The sequence below is a fragment of the Myotis brandtii genome, unplaced genomic scaffold, assembly GCF_000412655.1.
Source record: "Myotis brandtii unplaced genomic scaffold, ASM41265v1 scaffold728, whole genome shotgun sequence".
Classification (NCBI taxonomy): domain Eukaryota; kingdom Metazoa; phylum Chordata; class Mammalia; order Chiroptera; family Vespertilionidae; genus Myotis; species Myotis brandtii.
Window position 1 is genome coordinate 225,521 of NW_005370875.1, and position 17,744 is coordinate 243,264.

The 17,744-nt window shown below is 55.9% G+C and overlaps 2 protein-coding genes across 5 annotated transcripts in view; one reads left to right on the forward strand and one right to left on the reverse strand.

Annotated features, from left to right (window-relative positions):
* Nucleotides 1-16,703, forward strand: part of MINK1 (misshapen-like kinase 1) — an 18,755-nt gene extending 2,052 nt beyond the window's left edge. The window contains exons 3-33 of one of the 4 annotated variants that reach the window (XM_014530244.1): nucleotides 40-167; nucleotides 2,078-2,188; nucleotides 2,856-2,946; nucleotides 3,337-3,467; nucleotides 3,788-3,842; nucleotides 3,983-4,061; nucleotides 4,522-4,697; nucleotides 5,186-5,255; nucleotides 5,800-6,010; nucleotides 7,679-7,795; nucleotides 8,257-8,343; nucleotides 8,549-8,773; nucleotides 8,993-9,166; nucleotides 9,459-9,719; nucleotides 10,700-10,785; nucleotides 10,946-11,056; nucleotides 11,202-11,314; nucleotides 11,527-11,615; nucleotides 11,814-11,837; nucleotides 11,953-12,116; nucleotides 12,522-12,624; nucleotides 12,706-12,843; nucleotides 13,048-13,156; nucleotides 13,524-13,691; nucleotides 13,797-13,940; nucleotides 14,162-14,296; nucleotides 14,479-14,579; nucleotides 14,663-14,812; nucleotides 14,894-15,053; nucleotides 15,153-15,292; nucleotides 15,868-16,703. In XM_014530244.1, coding sequence (XP_014385730.1) covers nucleotides 40-167; nucleotides 2,078-2,188; nucleotides 2,856-2,946; nucleotides 3,337-3,467; nucleotides 3,788-3,842; nucleotides 3,983-4,061; nucleotides 4,522-4,697; nucleotides 5,186-5,255; nucleotides 5,800-6,010; nucleotides 7,679-7,795; nucleotides 8,257-8,343; nucleotides 8,549-8,773; nucleotides 8,993-9,166; nucleotides 9,459-9,719; nucleotides 10,700-10,785; nucleotides 10,946-11,056; nucleotides 11,202-11,314; nucleotides 11,527-11,615; nucleotides 11,814-11,837; nucleotides 11,953-12,116; nucleotides 12,522-12,624; nucleotides 12,706-12,843; nucleotides 13,048-13,156; nucleotides 13,524-13,691; nucleotides 13,797-13,940; nucleotides 14,162-14,296; nucleotides 14,479-14,579; nucleotides 14,663-14,812; nucleotides 14,894-15,053; nucleotides 15,153-15,292; nucleotides 15,868-15,951 — 3,935 coding nt within the window. In that variant the 3' untranslated portion in view covers nucleotides 15,952-16,703. Of the gene's footprint in view, nucleotides 1-39; nucleotides 168-2,077; nucleotides 2,189-2,855; nucleotides 2,947-3,336; nucleotides 3,468-3,787; nucleotides 3,843-3,982; nucleotides 4,062-4,521; nucleotides 4,698-5,185; nucleotides 5,256-5,799; nucleotides 6,011-7,678; nucleotides 7,796-8,256; nucleotides 8,344-8,548; nucleotides 8,774-8,992; nucleotides 9,167-9,458; nucleotides 9,720-10,699; nucleotides 10,786-10,945; nucleotides 11,057-11,201; nucleotides 11,315-11,526; nucleotides 11,616-11,813; nucleotides 11,838-11,952; nucleotides 12,117-12,518; nucleotides 12,625-12,705; nucleotides 12,844-13,047; nucleotides 13,157-13,523; nucleotides 13,692-13,796; nucleotides 13,941-14,161; nucleotides 14,297-14,478; nucleotides 14,580-14,662; nucleotides 14,813-14,893; nucleotides 15,054-15,152; nucleotides 15,293-15,867 lie in introns of all 4 variants that reach the window. The other 3 variants (XM_014530246.1, XM_014530245.1, XM_014530247.1) reach the window with 3 other exon arrangements.
* Nucleotides 16,704-17,374: 671 nt separating this feature from the next.
* The window catches only part of CHRNE (cholinergic receptor, nicotinic, epsilon (muscle)), a 5,753-nt gene continuing 5,383 nt past the window's right edge, over nucleotides 17,375-17,744 (reverse strand). The window contains exon 10 of the mRNA XM_014530207.1: nucleotides 17,375-17,659. Coding sequence (XP_014385693.1) covers nucleotides 17,510-17,659 — 150 coding nt within the window. The 3' untranslated portion in view covers nucleotides 17,375-17,509. The remainder of the gene's footprint in view (nucleotides 17,660-17,744) is intronic.

Genomic DNA, 17,744 nt, shown 5'->3' on the forward strand with positions numbered 1-17,744 from the left:
GGAGACTTGAGAACGAGGCTCACCTCCTCCCATTCACCCAGGATGAGGAAGAAGAGATCAAGCAGGAGATCAACATGTTGAAAAAATACTCTCACCACCGCAACATCGCCACCTACTATGGAGCCTTCATCAAGAAGAGCCCCCCTGGGAACGACGACCAGCTCTGGGTGAGAGTGCCCTCTGGCCTGCCCCCGCCCCTCCCTGCCCTTTCTGTCTCCAGCATCAGCACCCGAGTCTCCTTGCCAGCCCTCTCTTCAGTCCCACAGCCTCTCCTGTGCATGGATGGAGGGACCTCCTGCCCACACTTGGCAGTCTCTTGTCCTCTGGGCGTTTCGGTGGCAGGGGTTCTAGGGCTCGCCTTTGCCCTAACCAGTACCTTACCCTGTGTCCAACAGGCCCTTCATAAGTATCGAGCAATGCAATCCTAGCAAGGGCTGGGAAAGACCCAGGGAGCTTAGTTGATGAGTTCTCCTGCACTGGCACAGCCCCTAGGAAAGCAGCAGACCAAACTCTGTGGTAGGCGAAGGTAGAGCGTGGACCCCTCCTGGCAGTGTACAGGCCTCTGGGTGATTGTTCTAACCAGAACTTACTGCAGCCCTTTTGGTCTCCCCCAAATTCCCTCCTGGCCCAGAACATTTCTAAGTCATTTACCCTCCCTGCCTGGGCACTGGTGCCAGCTGATTCCTCAGCCTCTCTGGTACTCAGCCAGACCCAAGGACAGAGCATCAGGGAACATGGCGGTGGCTGGGCAAGGTGTGGGTGGGGGGCGCCGGGGATTGGTGCTCATGCCAGGTCTCCCCTTGCAGCAGTTGCTAGATGAGTACTTATTTAGCACTTTCTGCATACCCTGCACAAATAAGTATGAATCATGGTTCCTGTTTCTATGCAGTAGACTTTCTGAAGGCATGCACATGCGACACACACACGCACACACACACACACGCACACACACACTCACACTCACACTCACACACACATTGACATTTCATACACACAAAAGAAGGTGAGTAATGGGTTAAGAGAGGTTTACCTGCCAACTGTACCAAGTGAGAGATCCTTGAGGACTAGAGGTCAGGTGCTAGTGACCAGGCGCCCCCTTCTGGACCTTTTGGACATTGTCTTTCCACTATGCTATACTCAAATGTGGAGCATATGTAAATTATTTTTGCATATGCAAATGCCCACATCTCTTCCAACCTTTTTCTGTGCTGGGTGTGGCTTTTAGAAAAGGTACAGTGAAAACATTTCAACAGACATGCCTGTCACCGGGGGACTTCCCTTTTGGCACCTGCCTCTGGGCCTCTGGTTCTTCCCTAGAGATGGCACAGGAGCTCTCCTCATCTCCCCGCTGTAGTCTTACCTCTGTTTGTGGAGTTTCTCCCAGAACACTACCAGGTTCCCTCAGCTCTCTGGTAGACCCTGTGCACTGTTTTTGTCTCTAGCAGACTGGAAAATTGCTGGTTCTAGCCCCTTTCTTTACTCGGGATGAGAGGTTGGCAAACTTTTTCTGTGAGGGACCAGATAGTAAATATTTGGGGCTTTGTGGATCATACTGTCTGTCACTACTCAGCTCAGCCATTGTACCATGAAAGCAGCCATAGACAATATATAAATGAGTGGGCATCACTGTATCCCCCAGAACCTTTATTTAGGACACTAATTTGCATGTCATGTGATTATTTTTTTATTCTTTTCAGCCATTTAAAAATGTAAAAAACTAGCCATAGTTTGCTGACCTCGCTTTAGAGCAGTAGGGGTTATGAATCCCAAAAAGGATCTGATGAGCACATTGGATCCCTCATTTTGTCTACAATTTCAGGGATTCCTTGGGCTCCTACTCTGGACAAAGACCATGTCCCCAAACCCTCCCTGCCTATCTTTTCCGACTGTATTTCCTTCCCCTTTTCCTCCTAACCTCAGGAAGTTCTGTGGTCTTTGCGAGAGGGGGCATGTGGCCCCTGCCCTTCAACTTATACCAGTTTGACCCCAAGGCCGCTGGTTTTCCTCCAGGGCACTGGCAGGGGAAAGGGGCCTTGCCTAACTGCTACTTTTCCTTCCGGTCTCCCTGGGACTACAGCTGGTAATGGAGTTCTGTGGTGCTGGTTCCGTGACGGACCTGGTAAAGAATACAAAAGGGAATGCCCTGAAGGAGGACTGCATCGCCTACATCTGCAGGGAGATTCTGCGGGTAAGCGCCAGGCCCCTTCCTGCCTCCTGCTCTTGGGCCACCCCCTCTGGAGCTTCTCCCTGGGCATGGACCCCCCTGCACTGAGGAGGAAATGGAATTATGCCCTCTTTTATTTAATTTATTTTTATTGATTTCAGAGAGGAAGGGAGAAGGATAGAGAGAAACATCAATGTGAGAGAATCATTGATTGGCTGCCTCCTGCACGTCCCCTACTGGGGGGTATCAAGCCCGCAACCAGGGCATGTGCCCTTGGCCAGAATTAAACCTGGGACCCTTCAGTCTGCAGGCCGTCGCTCTATCCCCTGAGCCAAACCAGCTAGAGCTGTGCCCTCTTTTAAGGAGCAGGTGGCCTGATGGGGTTGGAGGCTAGAGACAGAGTCCTAACGGTGAGGACTCAAACTGTTGGAGGAGACAAGTGCCTCTGTTTCCAAGCTCTGCTGTTTCTCCACTTGCAATCTATACCTGCTGGGGATTCCCAGGAGCCACCATGCTGAGGAAACGCTCCAGAAATCTCAGCCTGTACTTTGGGCACATGGTGGAGAGGGACTGCTTCTTCAGCCCAGCCCCATCCAGACTGATGACCTCCCCTCCCCTCTCAGTCAATGCAAGTCCTCGCTCCTTCCCCCTCCTCCAACATCAAGCCTAATTCCCCCCACTCTCTGCCCAGGGTCTGGCCCATCTCCACGCCCACAAGGTGATTCACCGAGACATCAAGGGGCAGAACGTGCTGCTGACAGAGAATGCCGAGGTCAAGCTAGGTGCGCTGATTCCTTCTGGGCGGATGGGCCCTCTAACCTCCAGGCGAGAGGCCCCTTTTCCCTCTGGGGGCTTAAGTCCCACAACCTGTAGGCTGGGAGGCTTGCTTTCCCATACCCTCCCCTGGGGTGCCTGCTATCTGCTATGTCCCCAGTGCTGTGCAGGTCCCTCTGGAAAGATGATCTGAGGTGATGTCCTTTCACCTTGGTTTTTCCCAAGACGCAGGGAGACTAGGTCAGGTTCTTCAGGGTGTTGATGGGATGGGAGAGGTTCCGGGGAGTGTCTAGGTAGAGCCAGGACCTCAGCTGCCTTGGGATACACCCATGCTGGGTCCAGGATGAGGGGAGCAGATGTGACACTCTGCTGTGACCCCTCTCCTCATGTCTTCTCAGTGGATTTTGGGGTGAGTGCTCAGCTGGACCGCACCGTGGGCAGGCGAAACACTTTCATTGGGACCCCCTACTGGATGGCCCCGGAGGTCATCGCCTGTGATGAGAACCCTGATGCCACCTATGATTACAGGGTATGGACCCGAGAGTGTGCAGCATGGGGCAGCCAAGGCAGGAAGTGAGATGGGGGTGATGGATAGATTGAAAATATTGGGGACTTAAGCAGCTTGGGAGGGCAAAATGAAGGTCTAATGATGTGTTGGCTATGAGGGGTTGGGGGACATTTTGTGGCAAGGGAGGTATGGGTGGGAATATTGGGTAAGTTGGAGGACATGCAGGGTTAGAGGAGGGGCCTCAGGAAGGGATTGGCCGGCAAGGGGTTCTGAAGAGACAGGGAGAGTAGGTGAAGAGAGTTACCAGGAGCATTCACCTGTCCTTTCTTTCCCCTCTGTAGAGTGACATTTGGTCTCTAGGAATCACAGCCATTGAGATGGCAGAGGGAGCCCCCCGTAAGTGCGGAGTCTGGGAGAGAAGGGAGGGCCCAGAAAGTGGCTGTAGGGGAGAGGTGGGCCTTGGGAAGTCATGGTGAGAAGGGCTCCTTTAGGCTCTCAGCATGGCAAAGGGACTGACAGTCTCTTCTGTGTCCCAGCTCTGTGTGACATGCATCCCATGCGAGCCCTCTTCCTCATCCCTCGGAACCCACCACCCAGGCTCAAGTCCAAGAAATGGTAGGTCTCTGGGGATTTGGTGTCTAGAAAGGTCTCTGGACAAGGCTGCCTCCACCATAACCCCCTGGGTTCAGGCTTGGGTCTGCACCATACAAGAGGCGTTGGGAGGGGCTGGTACTGCAGCCACAGCATTAGGGGCGCTGGTGTTGGGGTATGGAGAAGACAGAAGGGAAGTCAAAGTGGCTTTTTAAAAAATTTTAAATTCTTTATTGTTTAAAGTATTATATTACATAAGTCTTTTTTGCCCCCCATTGACCTCTCCCCAGCCACTCTCACCCCCCAGCACATGCCCTCACCCCCCTACTGCCTGTGTCCTTTGATTATGCTCATATTCGTGCATACAAGTCCTTTGGTTGATCTCTTACCCTCCCGAAGTGGCTTTTTGATGAATGATCTCCCCTCTTCCTCCTGTGACACCCCCTCCCAAGGGGGCCCTCCTAGTGTGAGCCATTGTTTCCAGGTCTAAGAAGTTCATCGACTTCATTGACACATGTCTCATCAAGACTTACCTGAGCCGCCCACCAACAGAGCAGCTGCTAAAGTTCCCCTTCATCCGCGACCAGCCCACAGAGCGGCAGGTCCGCATCCAGCTCAAGGACCACATCGACCGGTCTCGGAAGAAGCGGGGCGAGAAAGGTCAGTGGGGGAGGCGGGGGTGGGGGGTCAGGACACACTTCAGCCCTTGCTCCTCTTCACCAGCCCTGGCTCCTCCTTGCTCCCGTTCGGGCACCTCTCCCAGACCCCAGCTGTCCGCATCCGAAGACACCTCCTTTCCCAGGCTTTCGACCTCAGAGTGCTTTTTCTCATAGCGCCAATTCAAGCCAGCCTTCCAAATGAGTGCGGCCCTTTTGCATCCTTACAAAAGCTTCCTGTTGAGCACATTCATTTGTGAGTGCATGCACACATTCAGTCACATCCCACCTACTATTGGGTCTAATCCCCATGCCTGTGCAGGCCCAAACCTGAGACCCACCGTCATTCCATTGCTCCCAGGAGGTGGGCAGGGACCCAGGTGCGTGGCCATCCAGACAGATCTTATTGGTTGTCCCCGTCTAAGGTTTTCCTAGCCCAGGGTGGGGTCTGGGGCACTGGGTGAAGAAACAGCAGTGATCTCCCCCCTGCAGAGGAGACAGAATATGAGTACAGCGGCAGTGAAGAGGAAGATGACAGCCATGGAGAGGAAGGAGAACCAAGGTGGGCTTGGCAGGTGGAGTTTGGGGGCCTCACTTTTCATCCGAGGGGACATCAGAGGTCCTTGGGGCTTGGGGACTCTCAGCCTGGGGATGGTGGGTTAGAGACCCATAAAACAATCTGAGAGCTGAGAAGAAATGGAATGAATGAGCAAGAGGTGGCAAGAGCCCAGGCCAGTGTGGCTCGGTTGGTTGAGCGTCGTCCCATGCACCAAATGGGCGCTGGTTTGATTCCTGGTCAGGGCACATGCCCGGATTGTGGGCTTGGTCCCCAGTAGGGGCATGTGGGTGGCAGCCTGTCGATATTTCTCTCTCTCAAAGAAAAAAAAAATCAAAAATTTAAAAAAATAAAAAGAAGTGGGGAGAGGGTGATTCAGGGATGCAGGCTGGGGTATTGCTGGAGGACAGGGCCCAAGACTGGGCAGGAGAGAGTGACTGGAGGCAGACTGTCTGGTCCAGGAAGAGCACCTACTCCGGTGTCTCCCAGACGTGAAAGTGGGAAATGACTGGGTTCTGACCCCACCCTTCATTGTGCCACCCTGACCCAGCTCCATCATGAACGTGCCCGGCGAGTCCACGCTACGCCGGGAGTTCCTCCGGCTCCAGCAGGAGAATAAGGGCAACTCAGAGGCTTTAAAGCAGCAGCAGCAGCTGCAGCAGCAACAGCAGCGAGACCCTGAGGCGCACATCAAACACCTCCTGCACCAGCGGCAGCGCCGCATCGAGGAGCAGAAGGAAGAGCGGCGGCGGGTTGAGGAGGTGGGGTTGTCCTGGGAGGACCTGGCCAGGCCTGGTTCAGCACCCCTCCTGGCCCCATCCCTGCTTCCATTAGGACAACGGAGAAGAGGGAGCGAGCCAGGGCTTCCTAACCCCCTTCGTTCAGAATTGGATAGAAAGGGTCTGTGCTGTTAGAGGCCAGTCCCCACGTGCACTGCCCGCTCATCAGCTGTGTGAATGGTGGTGCTCTCAGCCTCCCTTGGGAGCAGAGCCATTTCTGAAAAGCCATACTGGTTCCCCACAGACAGGACTGTCCCTGTCCTTGTTGTCTAGCCCCCGGAGCTGTGGTCTGTGTACAAATACTCCAGGCCCCTGAGCATCTGATAGATAAGCAGTTGTCTAGTCTGAACATGAAGAGGAGCCTTCTCTTTACCCTCCTTTTACTTTTAATTTTTTGGCCTAGATTTGCTGGAAAGTACAGTCTTGTCAGTCGGACTTGCTGGAGGTGGGTGGGAGAAATTCATTTTAATAGAGAATCTTAAATAGCTACAGTTTTTTATTTTAACCACCATTTTAAAAGATCTATATGCATATTTATTTTTTCTATGCATCTGTATTTAAATGTATTTATTTTGCAGGGGGCCATGGTGGGAAAGGCAAGGTATAGGTTGGTTTTAAAGATGCCTTAAGTGATGAACTTTTTGTTGAAACAATTATATGACTTCAAAGTTCACGGAGAGCTGTGCTTAACAAAAAAATGAATAGACAGAAGCATCCACACTGTCTATGAACTGCTCCCCAAAGCAGGCACCAGTCTTTGTTGAACAAAACACAATTTGTAAGGAAGCCTGCTACAGGAGAACATAGTAAACATTGTCTTAAGGTCGTTGAGTGACAGAAAATTGTGTCTAGCGGGTGTTTCCTGGAGCAGGCCTGCCAGATCCTCATTGTGGAGATAGGCCCGGCACAGGCCCCCAGCTGTACTGGCCCTGAGGGCTTAGCTTTTTTCTTTTTCCTTTTCCATTTGTTTCTCTTTCTGAACATGAAAGATCCTTCTAAAGAACCACCTTTTACTTTTGTTTCAGCTTAGATTTGTTGGAAAGTACAGTCTTGTCAGGTGGGAGGGAGAAATTCATTTTAATAGAGATCTTTTTCTCTTTTTCTTTTATTGGGGCAGACTCTTTGGTCGGAAAGGTTGTGAAAGTAAAATGCAACCTGAGCTGCTGATGTTGGCTAAGGACCTGGCCGAGTCCCTCTCCTCTGGGTTGTGCTTCTGTGCATGGGCATCTGCTGCTCTCTTGTGGCCAAAGGCCATCATTACAGCCCACTCCTTTTGGGTTTACAGGCAGTTTGTTTAGAGAGGCCAGGAGTATTGACTCTGGTTTTTGGTGGGCGAATGGATAGGAGAAGGTGTTATCCAATTCAGCCCACTCCAAGGGCAGCAGCCAGCTGCTTAGCTCTGGTCCCAAGCTCACAGCCACATTGGACGAGTAATTTTTCCCAAGCTCAGCCCCCCCATGGGCTCCTGTGTAGGAGTTGGTAGGTCTGTGGAAACAAGTTGAGGCCATTCTCTCTCACCATCATCCCAGGTGAGAAGGAGCATTGTCCTGAAAGGGTCGCCTTTACAGGAGATGCCCGAAGTGGGCTGGTTTCCCCTTCCAGGGCTGTCTGAGTGTGCAGTCCTTAAGACCACACCTCTCTCACCCACAGCAACAACGGCGGGAGCGGGAACAGCGGAAGCTGCAGGAGAAGGAACAGCAACGGCGTCTGGAGGACATGCAGGCCCTGCGGCGGGAGGAGGAGAGGCGGCAAGCAGAGCGGGAGCAGGTACAGGCCCCCAGCACACACTGCACACACCCCTCCCCTCCCCTGGCCTCCCTGCCCGCTCCTGCTGCCTGCACCCCTGCTCCCCGAAACCCTTTCCCCCTTCTTTCCCTACCCCTAGATTCCTCCTATCTTTTCTAGCTTCACTCTTTCTCTCTGTTTTCTCCCACCCTTCAACCCCCAACCCTGGCTCCCTGCCCTCCTCCTGTCTCTGTGCCTTCATTCCCCATCTCTTTGCCCACCCTGACTCCTCTCCCCTGCACTTCCCCTCATGGGTCCTCCACCCTGACTTCCTCCTCATTCCCTGCCCCTTCGGGGCTCATCCCATCCCCATCCTCTCTATTGCTCTTCCCTGCTCTCCTCATCCTCACCCCACCGATCCTTCCTCTTTCTCCAACTCCTTCGCCGCCGCCGCCTTTTCCTCTTTCCCTGCCCTTTGCCCCCACCCCAACCCCACCCCCCAGGAATATATTCGTCACAGGCTAGAGGAGGAGCAGCGACAGCTCGAGATCCTTCAGCAACAGCTGCTCCAGGAACAGGCCCTACTGCTGGTAACGGGGTCCCCCAGCTTTCTCTGGGAAGATGTGTATCAGAGCTTCTCTGCTGGAAGGAATGGGATGGGAGCACTTCAGGGGAAGGGACTCACCCAGGCATCAAGGGGAGACATCTCTCTAGGCAGGAGAAAAGAAAGGGCATGCCACCTCTAACTTCCAGGGCTACATCTTGCTGAGCCCCTCTTCCTACCCTTGGGCCCAGGAATACAAGCGGAAGCAGCTGGAGGAGCAGCGGCAGTCGGAGCGCCTGCAGAGGCAGCTGCAGCAGGAGCACGCCTACCTCAAGTCCCTGCAGCAGCAGCAGCAGCAGCAGCAGCTGCAGAAACAGCAGCAGCAGCAGCAGCAGATCCTTCCCGGGGACAGGAAGCCCCTGTACCATTATAGTCGGGGCATTACCCCCGCCGACAAGCCAGCCTGGGCCCGAGAGGTACTCACTGCCTCCTTACAGCCTAAGACACTACCCTCCCAGGCCCTCTGCCTGAGGCCTGAGCTGTAAGAAGTGATCATTCCGCACTGGCGGACACTGAGAAGGGGAAAGGGGTGCTCCGCACAGGCATGAGGGCTGGAGCAGTGGGGCAGGTGGGGACCTACATTTTGAGGACAGTGAAGCAAAAACTGGCCTGCTTGGCATCCTTTTGAATCACAGGTAGAAGAGAGAACAAGGATGAACAAGCAGCAGAACTCTCCCTTGGCCAAGACCAAGCCAAGCAGCACAGGGCCTGAGCCCCCTGTTCCTCAGGCCTCCCCTGGGCCCCCAGGACCACTTTCCCAAACTCCTCCTATGCAGAGGCCGGTGGAGCCCCAGGAGGGACCGCACAAGGTGAGTTTCTTCCCATTTCCGTCTTAACACAGACATGGGGAGCCTCAGGCAGCACAGGGACACGCACACACCAGCACATACTTAGCCAGGGATCACAGACCTCATGATAGGTACATGGGCAGACATCACCTGCTTGCTGCATGTCTGTCCTACATCTTGCTTATTCTTGGGCTCCAGGAGCCTCTTCCACTCGATGGGCTTTACTTGCCCCTTCCTCTCAGCCCAGGCCCCGGCTCACAGGTGGGGATGTGCACAGAGTGGGCAGCCTACCCTCCCTGGTCTCTCCCTGCAGAGCCTGGTGGCACACCGGGTCCCACTGAAGCCATATGCAGCGCCTGTACCCCGATCCCAGTCCCTGCAGGACCAGCCCACCCGAAACCTGGCTGCCTTCCCAGCCTCTCATGACCCTGACCCTGCGGCCCCCACACCCACTGCCACGCCCAGTGTCCGAGGAGCTGTCATCCGCCAGAATTCAGACCCTACCTCGGAAGGGCCTGGTCCCAGCCCGAACCCCCCAGCCTGGGTCCGGCAGGATAATGAGGCCCCACCCAAGGTAAGGACAGGCCTGTGGGACCAGGAAAGAGCACAAAATACAGTTGACCCTTGAACAATGTGGAGGCTAGGGGCACTGACTTCCACACGGTCAAAAATCTAAGTGTAACTTTATAAAAGTATGTTTTTATTGCTTTTTAGAGAGAGAGGAAAGGAGAAGGAGAAGGGAGAGAGAGAAAGAAACATTGATCCTCCTGCATGCCCCCGACCGGGGATTGAGCCTGCAACCTGGGCAGGTGGCCTGACTGGGAATCAAATCAATGACCTCTTGGTGCATGGGTCGATACTCAACCATTGAGCCACACTGGCAGGGCTAAGTGTAACTTTTAAATGCCCCAGAACTAAATTACTAATAGCCTACTGTTGACTAGAAGCCTTACCAGTAACATAAAGTTTATTAACACATAGTTTTGTATGTTACGTATATTATATAAACTAGAGAAAAGAAAATGTTATTAAGAAAGTCATAAGGAAAAAATAATACACGCACAGTGCTCTACGTGTTTCTTGAGAAAAATCTGTGTGTAAGTGGACCTGTGCAGTTCAAACCCATGTTATTCAAGGGTCAACTATGGTAAGAGAGAAAATGGAGGAGAGTGGAGGGAGCAGTGAGGTGGAGATGGGTTTGGGGTTGGAAGGGAAGAGAAGGCAAGTCATCCACCACAGCCGCCGTCCTGACGGGGTTTCCATCTGGTGGCCCGTGACTGTGTCATGGTGATCCCAGCGGGTGATCCCGGCGTAAGTGTGAATGGAAAGATGCCAAGGGTGTTTGGGAAGCACTAGGGGCAGACCTTCTGGGTTGGAATCCCAGCTCTGCCATTTCCTGGCTTCATGCCTCTGAACAGATTCATCAGCTTCCTTGAGCTTAGCGGACTTCATAAAGGCCAGGGGGGCACCTTGTGGGGCCTCAGCGAGGACGAAATGTGTGTGGTTCCAGCACAGAGCTGGCTCCCAGCACACTGACCCCCCTCCTCTCCTCAGGTGCCTCAGAGGACCTCATCTATTGCCACTGCCCTTAACACCAGTGGGGCCGGAGGGGCTCGGCCAGCCCAGGCTGTCCGTGCCAGGTAACACTGAGCTGTGCAGAGCTGGGTGGCAGGCTAGGGAGCGGGGCGGGGACAGAGGGGAGTTTGCCAGGTTACCCGCTTAGGGGTGGGCAAGCCCCGACCCAGTCACCTCAGCCCCCTCCCTGCCCCTGCCCCCGGCACCCCTGTGCTCCCTTCACAGACCTCGCAGCAACTCCGCCTGGCAAATCTATCTGCAAAGGAGGGCAGAGCGGGGGAGTCCCAAGCCTCCAGGGCCCCCTGCTCAGCCCCCTGGTCCGCCCAACGCCAGTAGGTAATGGAGTTGTCCCCTCACTCACTCCCACCCTCACTTCTGCCACCTACTTGCCTCCCCTGGTGATGGCTCCCTCTGCAGTGCAGCTCAGCCCCCAGGGAGGGGAGCCCCTTGTCGCCCTGACCCCGTCTCTGCTCTCCCACAGTAACCCCGACCTCAGAAGGAGCGACCCTGGCTGGGAGCGCTCGGATAGTGTCCTCCCCGCCTCTCATGGGCACCTTCCCCAGGCCGGCTCTCTGGAGCGGAACCGTGTAGGAGGTACGTGGGTGGGCCTGGCAGCCTGCTCTGGGGCCTGGACATCTCCCTCAGGGTAGGGACTGAGACATCCTCAGGGCTAGGGTGGGGCTGGGCTGGGTGTGGAGCGTGTCTGAGCTCCGGGGCTCAGGCCCAGGTCTCAGCCCAGGGTGTGGGCTCGAGGTCACCCCCATCCGGGTGTCAGTGACCTCCCTTCTCCCACCGTGCCATACCAGCCTCTTCCAAACTGGACAGCTCCCCAGTGCTGTCCCCTGGGAACAAAGCCAAGCCTGATGACCACCGCTCACGGCCAGGCCGGCCCGCAGTAAGTCGGCAGGTGGCAGCTGTGGCCCTGCCTTCTGGTCTGTGACTTTGGGGCCAGCTTGGAGCCTCTTCAGCTTGGGTGCTGGGGGGTGGGCCTTCGTTAAGGGCTGCGGGATTACAGATGTACTTCCAGTTACTAACCTTTCTTAACCTCTCTCCTGCCTCTTCCTGGCTGCCCTTTCCCTGTGGCCCCTCCCAGAGCTATAAGCGAGCCATTGGTGAGGTTAGTGAGAAGGGCCCTGCTTGCGGGAGCCCTCCTGTGACCCTGCCCCTTCTCCTTGGACATCCTTTACCACCGCCCTCTCCCCCCTCCCCCTCACACAGCTCCTCCCTTGCAGGATTTTGTGTTGCTGAAAGAACGGACCCTGGATGAGGCCCCACGGCCTCCCAAGAAGGCCATGGACTACTCATCGTCCAGTGAGGAGGTGGAGAGCAGTGAGGACGACGAGGAGGAAAGCAATGGCGAACCATCAGAAGGGAGCAGAGACACCCCTGGGGCCCGGTATGGGGCTCCCTGGGGGTGGTGGCACCCAAAGAGAAGGGTTGTAGGTTCGAGGGAGGGGGACCTCGGGCAAATCTGTGGGGAACCCTGGTGTCACTGCTGGTGAGTGATTCCTTCCTTTCTCTAGAGAATGGGGTGTGAGACTGGTGTTCCTCTCTCTCCCGTTGTGCTGTCAGTAGGGTGGTGGTCTCTTCAGGTGTCTCTACCACCAGCCTGCCCCAACCCAAGTGCGGGGCCCAGGACACCCAACAGCAGGACAAGGTTGCTCAGTGGGGGCTGAGTGCATCGTGTTTTGAATAGAATCGGAAGCTGAAAGTGCTAGGCCTCCTGCTCTCGCCTGCTGCCATGGTACTTGGGTGGCAGGCAGGACCTGGAGGGCCTCATGACCTCCCTCTCCCATAGCAGCGATGGGGATACAGACAGTGTCAGCACCATGGTGGTCCATGATGTGGAGGAGATCGCCGGGACCCAGACCCCCTATGGGGGTGGCACCATGGTGGTCCAGCGTGTGAGTAGGCACTCCATTCTTCCCAGACCTGCTGTGACCCTCCTTGGCCCTAGCACTGGCCCCCTCCCTCTGTTCCTTTAGACACCTGAAGAGGAGCGAAGCCTGCTGCATGCCGACAGCAATGGTTACACAAACCTGCCAGACGTGGTCCAGCCCAGCCACTCGCCCACTGAAAGCAGCAAAGGTCAAAGCCCCCCCGTGAAGGATGGAGGCAGTGATGTAAGTGGGTGCAGGCTGGTCCATGGGACGAGGGGAGGGCACTGGCAGTGGGCAGATCAGGGGGTGTTGGGGGTTACTCTGCTGGGCGGGCAGAGCACCTGGGCCAGGGTTCCCCTGGGGGCACATGGGGCCTAGGAACAATAGAAGGGGGGGCACAGGCCAGGGTCTCACATGTTTGCCTGACTCCCACTCCTGCCCCCACAGTACCAGTCTCGTGGGCTGGTGAAGGCCCCTGGCAAGAGCTCGTTCACGATGTTTGTGGACCTAGGCATCTATCAGTCCGGAGGCAGTGGGGACACCATCCCTATCACAGGTGAGGATGGGAGGACGGAGCTGCCATGAGGCCTGGAGAGGGCAAAGGTGAAGCCCCGGTGATGCGGTTCACAAAGCAGGTGCTCACGGCCTCCCCTCACCTGAGCACCTGCCCTGGCACAGAGGCAACAAGAGCTCCGGAGCCTCTTACCCCGAGAGGGAAGATGCTCAGCAGCACAGGGCCCTGCGGGACGGAAGGAGCACTTTCAGGCCTTTGGCCGTTTCAGCTCCTTCGTGCACCTCCTCCATTCTCCGGTCTTTCTCTTTCCTTCTGAGTATTCAGAGGAGCCGAGACTGAGTGTAAGGGTAGAGTAAGAAGAGACGGGGTAAGGGGACAGCAGCCCACCCCCACTTCTCTCCCCCCGCAGCCCTAGTGGGTGGAGAGGCCAGTCGGCTTGATCAGCTGCAGTATGACGTGCGGAAAGGCTCTGTGGTCAACGTGAACCCCACCAACACACGGGCCCACAGTGAAACCCCCGAGATTCGCAAGTACAAGAAGCGGTTCAATTCCGAGATCCTCTGCGCGGCCCTTTGGGGTAAGCCAGGGCTGGGAAGGAAAAGAGGGATCTGTGTGCCCCTCTGCTCCTGGTCGGGTGAGGGCCTGGCTCTGCCTCTGATCTGCCCAAGGGCTCCCGTTGCAGGCGTCAACCTGCTGGTGGGCACGGAGAACGGGCTGATGTTGCTGGACCGAAGTGGGCAGGGCAAGGTGTATGGACTCATTGGGCGGCGGCGCTTCCAGCAAATGGATGTGCTGGAAGGACTCAACTTGCTCATCACCATCTCAGGTGTGTGTGTGGAGGACGGGGGCGGGGACAGGGCCTGGAGGAGGGGGCTCAGCTCCTTGGCTCTCTGTCACCATCTTCAGCCGGGGCAGAGGGCACCCTTGGTCCAGGAGCCGGAAGGTGGGGCCACTTTCTCACCCCTTGTGGTACGCAGAAAAGGATGGCGGGAGGCCGAATCTGGATCTCCAACGAAGGGAGTGTGTGTGTGTGTCCTCGCCCCTCAGGGAAAAGGAACAAACTGCGCGTGTACTACCTGTCCTGGCTCCGGAACAAGATTCTGCACAATGACCCAGAAGTGGAGAAGAAGCAGGGCTGGACCACTGTGGGGGACATGGAGGGCTGCGGGCACTACCGCGTTGGTGAGGAGGTCACAGCAGAGTGGCCAGGGCACATTTGTTTATGAGAAGAAATGAGGGTTTGGGCTTAATGGTCATGAAGCCAGAGACGTGGGGCCTGGCATTGGGGGTGTAGGACAGACCTATGGGAGGGGCCCCGCAGTCCAAGGGAAGTCCCAGCATCCCTCTTCTTTCCTGCCCCCCAGTGAAATACGAACGTATTAAGTTCCTGGTCATCGCCCTGAAGAATTCCGTAGAGGTGTATGCCTGGGCCCCCAAACCCTACCACAAATTCATGGCCTTCAAGGTAATCCCAGCCTCAGCCCCCCAACACTGCTCCAAGGTCTGACTCCTCCACCTGTGTCCCCTGATCCCTTCTTTCCTCCACAGTCCTTTGCTGACCTGCCTCACCGCCCCCTGCTGGTGGACCTGACGGTAGAGGAGGGACAGCGGCTCAAAGTCATCTATGGCTCCAGTGCTGGCTTCCACGCAGTGGATGTCGACTCGGGGAACAGCTACGACATCTACATCCCTGTTCATGTAAGCTCAGCTGGACTGTGGGCAGAGGGGGGCCGCCAGCCTGGGCTCCCGACTCAGGGACTCCAGCCCTCCTCCTCCCAGATCCAGAGCCAGATCACACCCCACGCCATCATCTTCCTCCCCAACACCGATGGCATGGAGATGCTGCTGTGCTACGAGGACGAGGGCGTCTACGTCAACACGTACGGGCGGATCATTAAGGATGTGGTGCTGCAGTGGGGAGAGATGCCCACTTCCGTGGGTGAGTGGTGCTTGTCCCCGAGCGGCGGGTCCCCGAGCTGGCCCTAGAGCGGGCTGGGCTGCAATCCACTCACTGCCCCTCCACTTCTTTCTCCTCCAGCCTACATCTGCTCCAACCAGATAATGGGCTGGGGCGAGAAAGCCATCGAGATCCGCTCTGTGGAGACAGGCCACCTGGACGGGGTCTTCATGCACAAACGAGCTCAGAGGCTCAAGTTCCTGTGTGAGCGGAATGACAAGGTGGGAGCCCCTTGCCCCTGGAAAGGGCTGGGGCCTGCACTGGTCTGGCTTCCAAAACCTTAGGTTCCTACCAAGGAGGTGACCATTGTGGAGTCTTCCTGAAAGGGGCCCCTTAGGGAACACACTCGGTCACAGCCCGCCCTTTCCCTTCCCCTGCCCCCCCCCCTTTCTTTCACCCTAGAGGTCTGCCAGCTGCCCTCTTCCCCAAGCACTTCTGCTCTTCAGGGCGATAGGGGTAGTTCTTCCCTTTTTTTGGGTAATCCTCACCCAAGGATTTTTTTTTTCATTGATTTTTAGAGAGGTGTGTGTGGGGGGGGGGGGGGGGAGAGAGAGACACATCAACTGGTTGCCTCCTGCATGTGGAAGATTGAACCTGCAACCCAGGTATGTGCCCTTGACCAGGAGTCGGACCTGCGACCCTTTGTTGCGTGGGCCATTGCTCTAACCACTGAACACACTGGTCGGGGCGGGTGGGGTTATTCTGAGAGACTAAACTGCAGTGTCTCTCTCCCTCTCCCAATTAATTGAACCCCCTCACCCCAATCCCTTGGTGACTTCTTCTCCTTCCCCCCCAGGTATTCTTTGCCTCCGTCCGCTCTGGGGGCAGCAGCCAAGTTTACTTCATGACTCTGAACCGCAACTGCATCATGAACTGGTGACAGGCCCTGGGCTGGAGCTCTCCCCCCACAGCCAGACTTCCCAGGCCGCCCTGCTTCCCCCTCCTTGGGCTTTTGCTTTTACTGGTTTGATTCACTGGAGCCTGCTGGGAACGTGACCTCTGACCCTTGATGCTTTTGTGATCACATGACCACCTTCTTCCCCAACATGTTCTCTCCCCCAAAGCTGTGCCTGTCCCATCTTCTGGAGAGAGGCACAGCTTCCCCTTCACAGGAATCGAGTGGGCTTAGCCCCGTCCCCCCTTTTCTCCACTTAAGAGGAGAGTGCTTGGGGCTTGGACCCCGTACCCCACTGCTGCTGACTGGGCAGGGCCCTGGGCCCCTTTATTTGCACGTCAGGGGAGCCGGCTCCCCCCTTGAATGTACCAGACCCTGGGGGGGTGTCACTGGGCCCTAGGTTTTAGGGGGGTCACCAGCCACTCCAGGGGCAGGGACCATTTCCTCATTTTCTGAAAGCAATTTAATGATTCCCCTCCTCCCAAACCCCAGGGAATGGAAGGGGGACCCCGCCAGCCAAAACATTTCTCCCTTTCCAGCCCTCATCTCTTCTAGCCTCTGTCCTTTCCTGGTGGAGGGAGGGAGCATGGAGCTCTGGCCTCCACACCCCCTTGCTTGCATCTGTATATAGTGTGAGCAGCAAGTAGCCCTGTTCCCTCCCTGTCCCTACCCCTCCTCAATGTAGTGGCCTTGGATATCCCGTTTGTTAATAAAGACTATTCAACCAGCTCCCACCACTTCAGACCCCTTTTTATTCTGTTTTCTCTCACAGTCCAGCTACTCGCCAGGGCAAGCAAGCAGAGTTAGGACGAAGGGGGTGGGGTGGGGTGGAATCTACAATGAGTCTTGGGGATCCAAGTAGGTGGGCAGTACTTGACCAAGAAAACCTAGAAGAAATGATGGAGGGAGGGCCAGGGCATCCTCAGCCTTATTCTGTGGGCCTGTGGGGGCCTGCCCTGAGGGCATTTGGTCCCAGCAACCGTGTCTCTCCTGTGCGGCCATCAAATAGCTGCCAGCTTAGAAGCTCACAGGGCTAGAAGGTCCTATGGGGCTGGAGCCTGAGCAAAACTGGAAGGTCAGCAAGGCTAGGTCTAGGATGGTCTTTGCTTCCCAGAGGACTGGCATTCAAGAGCTGCTTGAACAACCATCTTGACTGGCTCAGTGGTTGGGCGGGGACCTGTGAACCAGGAGGTCACCGTTCAGTTCCGGTCAGGGCACGTGCCAGGTTATGGGCTCGATACCCAGTGTGGGGCATGCATGCAGGAGGCAGCCAATCAATGATTATCTCTTATTGATACTTGTATCTCTCCCTTCCTCTCCAAAATCAATAAAAAGTTTTTAAAAAGTCTTCCCTCTTTCTAATCCCTGCGCAGTGACCAGACCTACACACTTGTGCACAGGCAACATGTGTTTACAAAATACTGATTTATTATCCCTGGTGGTAAAGGATCATAATATAGCAGTGGTAGCAACTTGTTTTTCAAAATCTATTTCCTCCTGGAGAGGATAGGAAAGTTGAAATCAGGCGGCCACCAGCTCGGGTCTACATGCACGGCGGGTAGGGCAGGTCGGGCACTTGGTTTAAGTAGCCCCCCAGGAAGATGAGGCTGGAGCCCACACTGAAGAGCACCAGCGCCGCCCAGAAGCAGATGTTGTCCAGGGCCTTCCCCATGCGCACCCAGTCGGACACCTCCTAGGAAGGGGCAGGTGCGAGCTGAGTTCCTGCAGCACAAGAGCTGGGGGGAGGCCTCGGCAGCGCCCCGCCCGCCCCTGGCTCC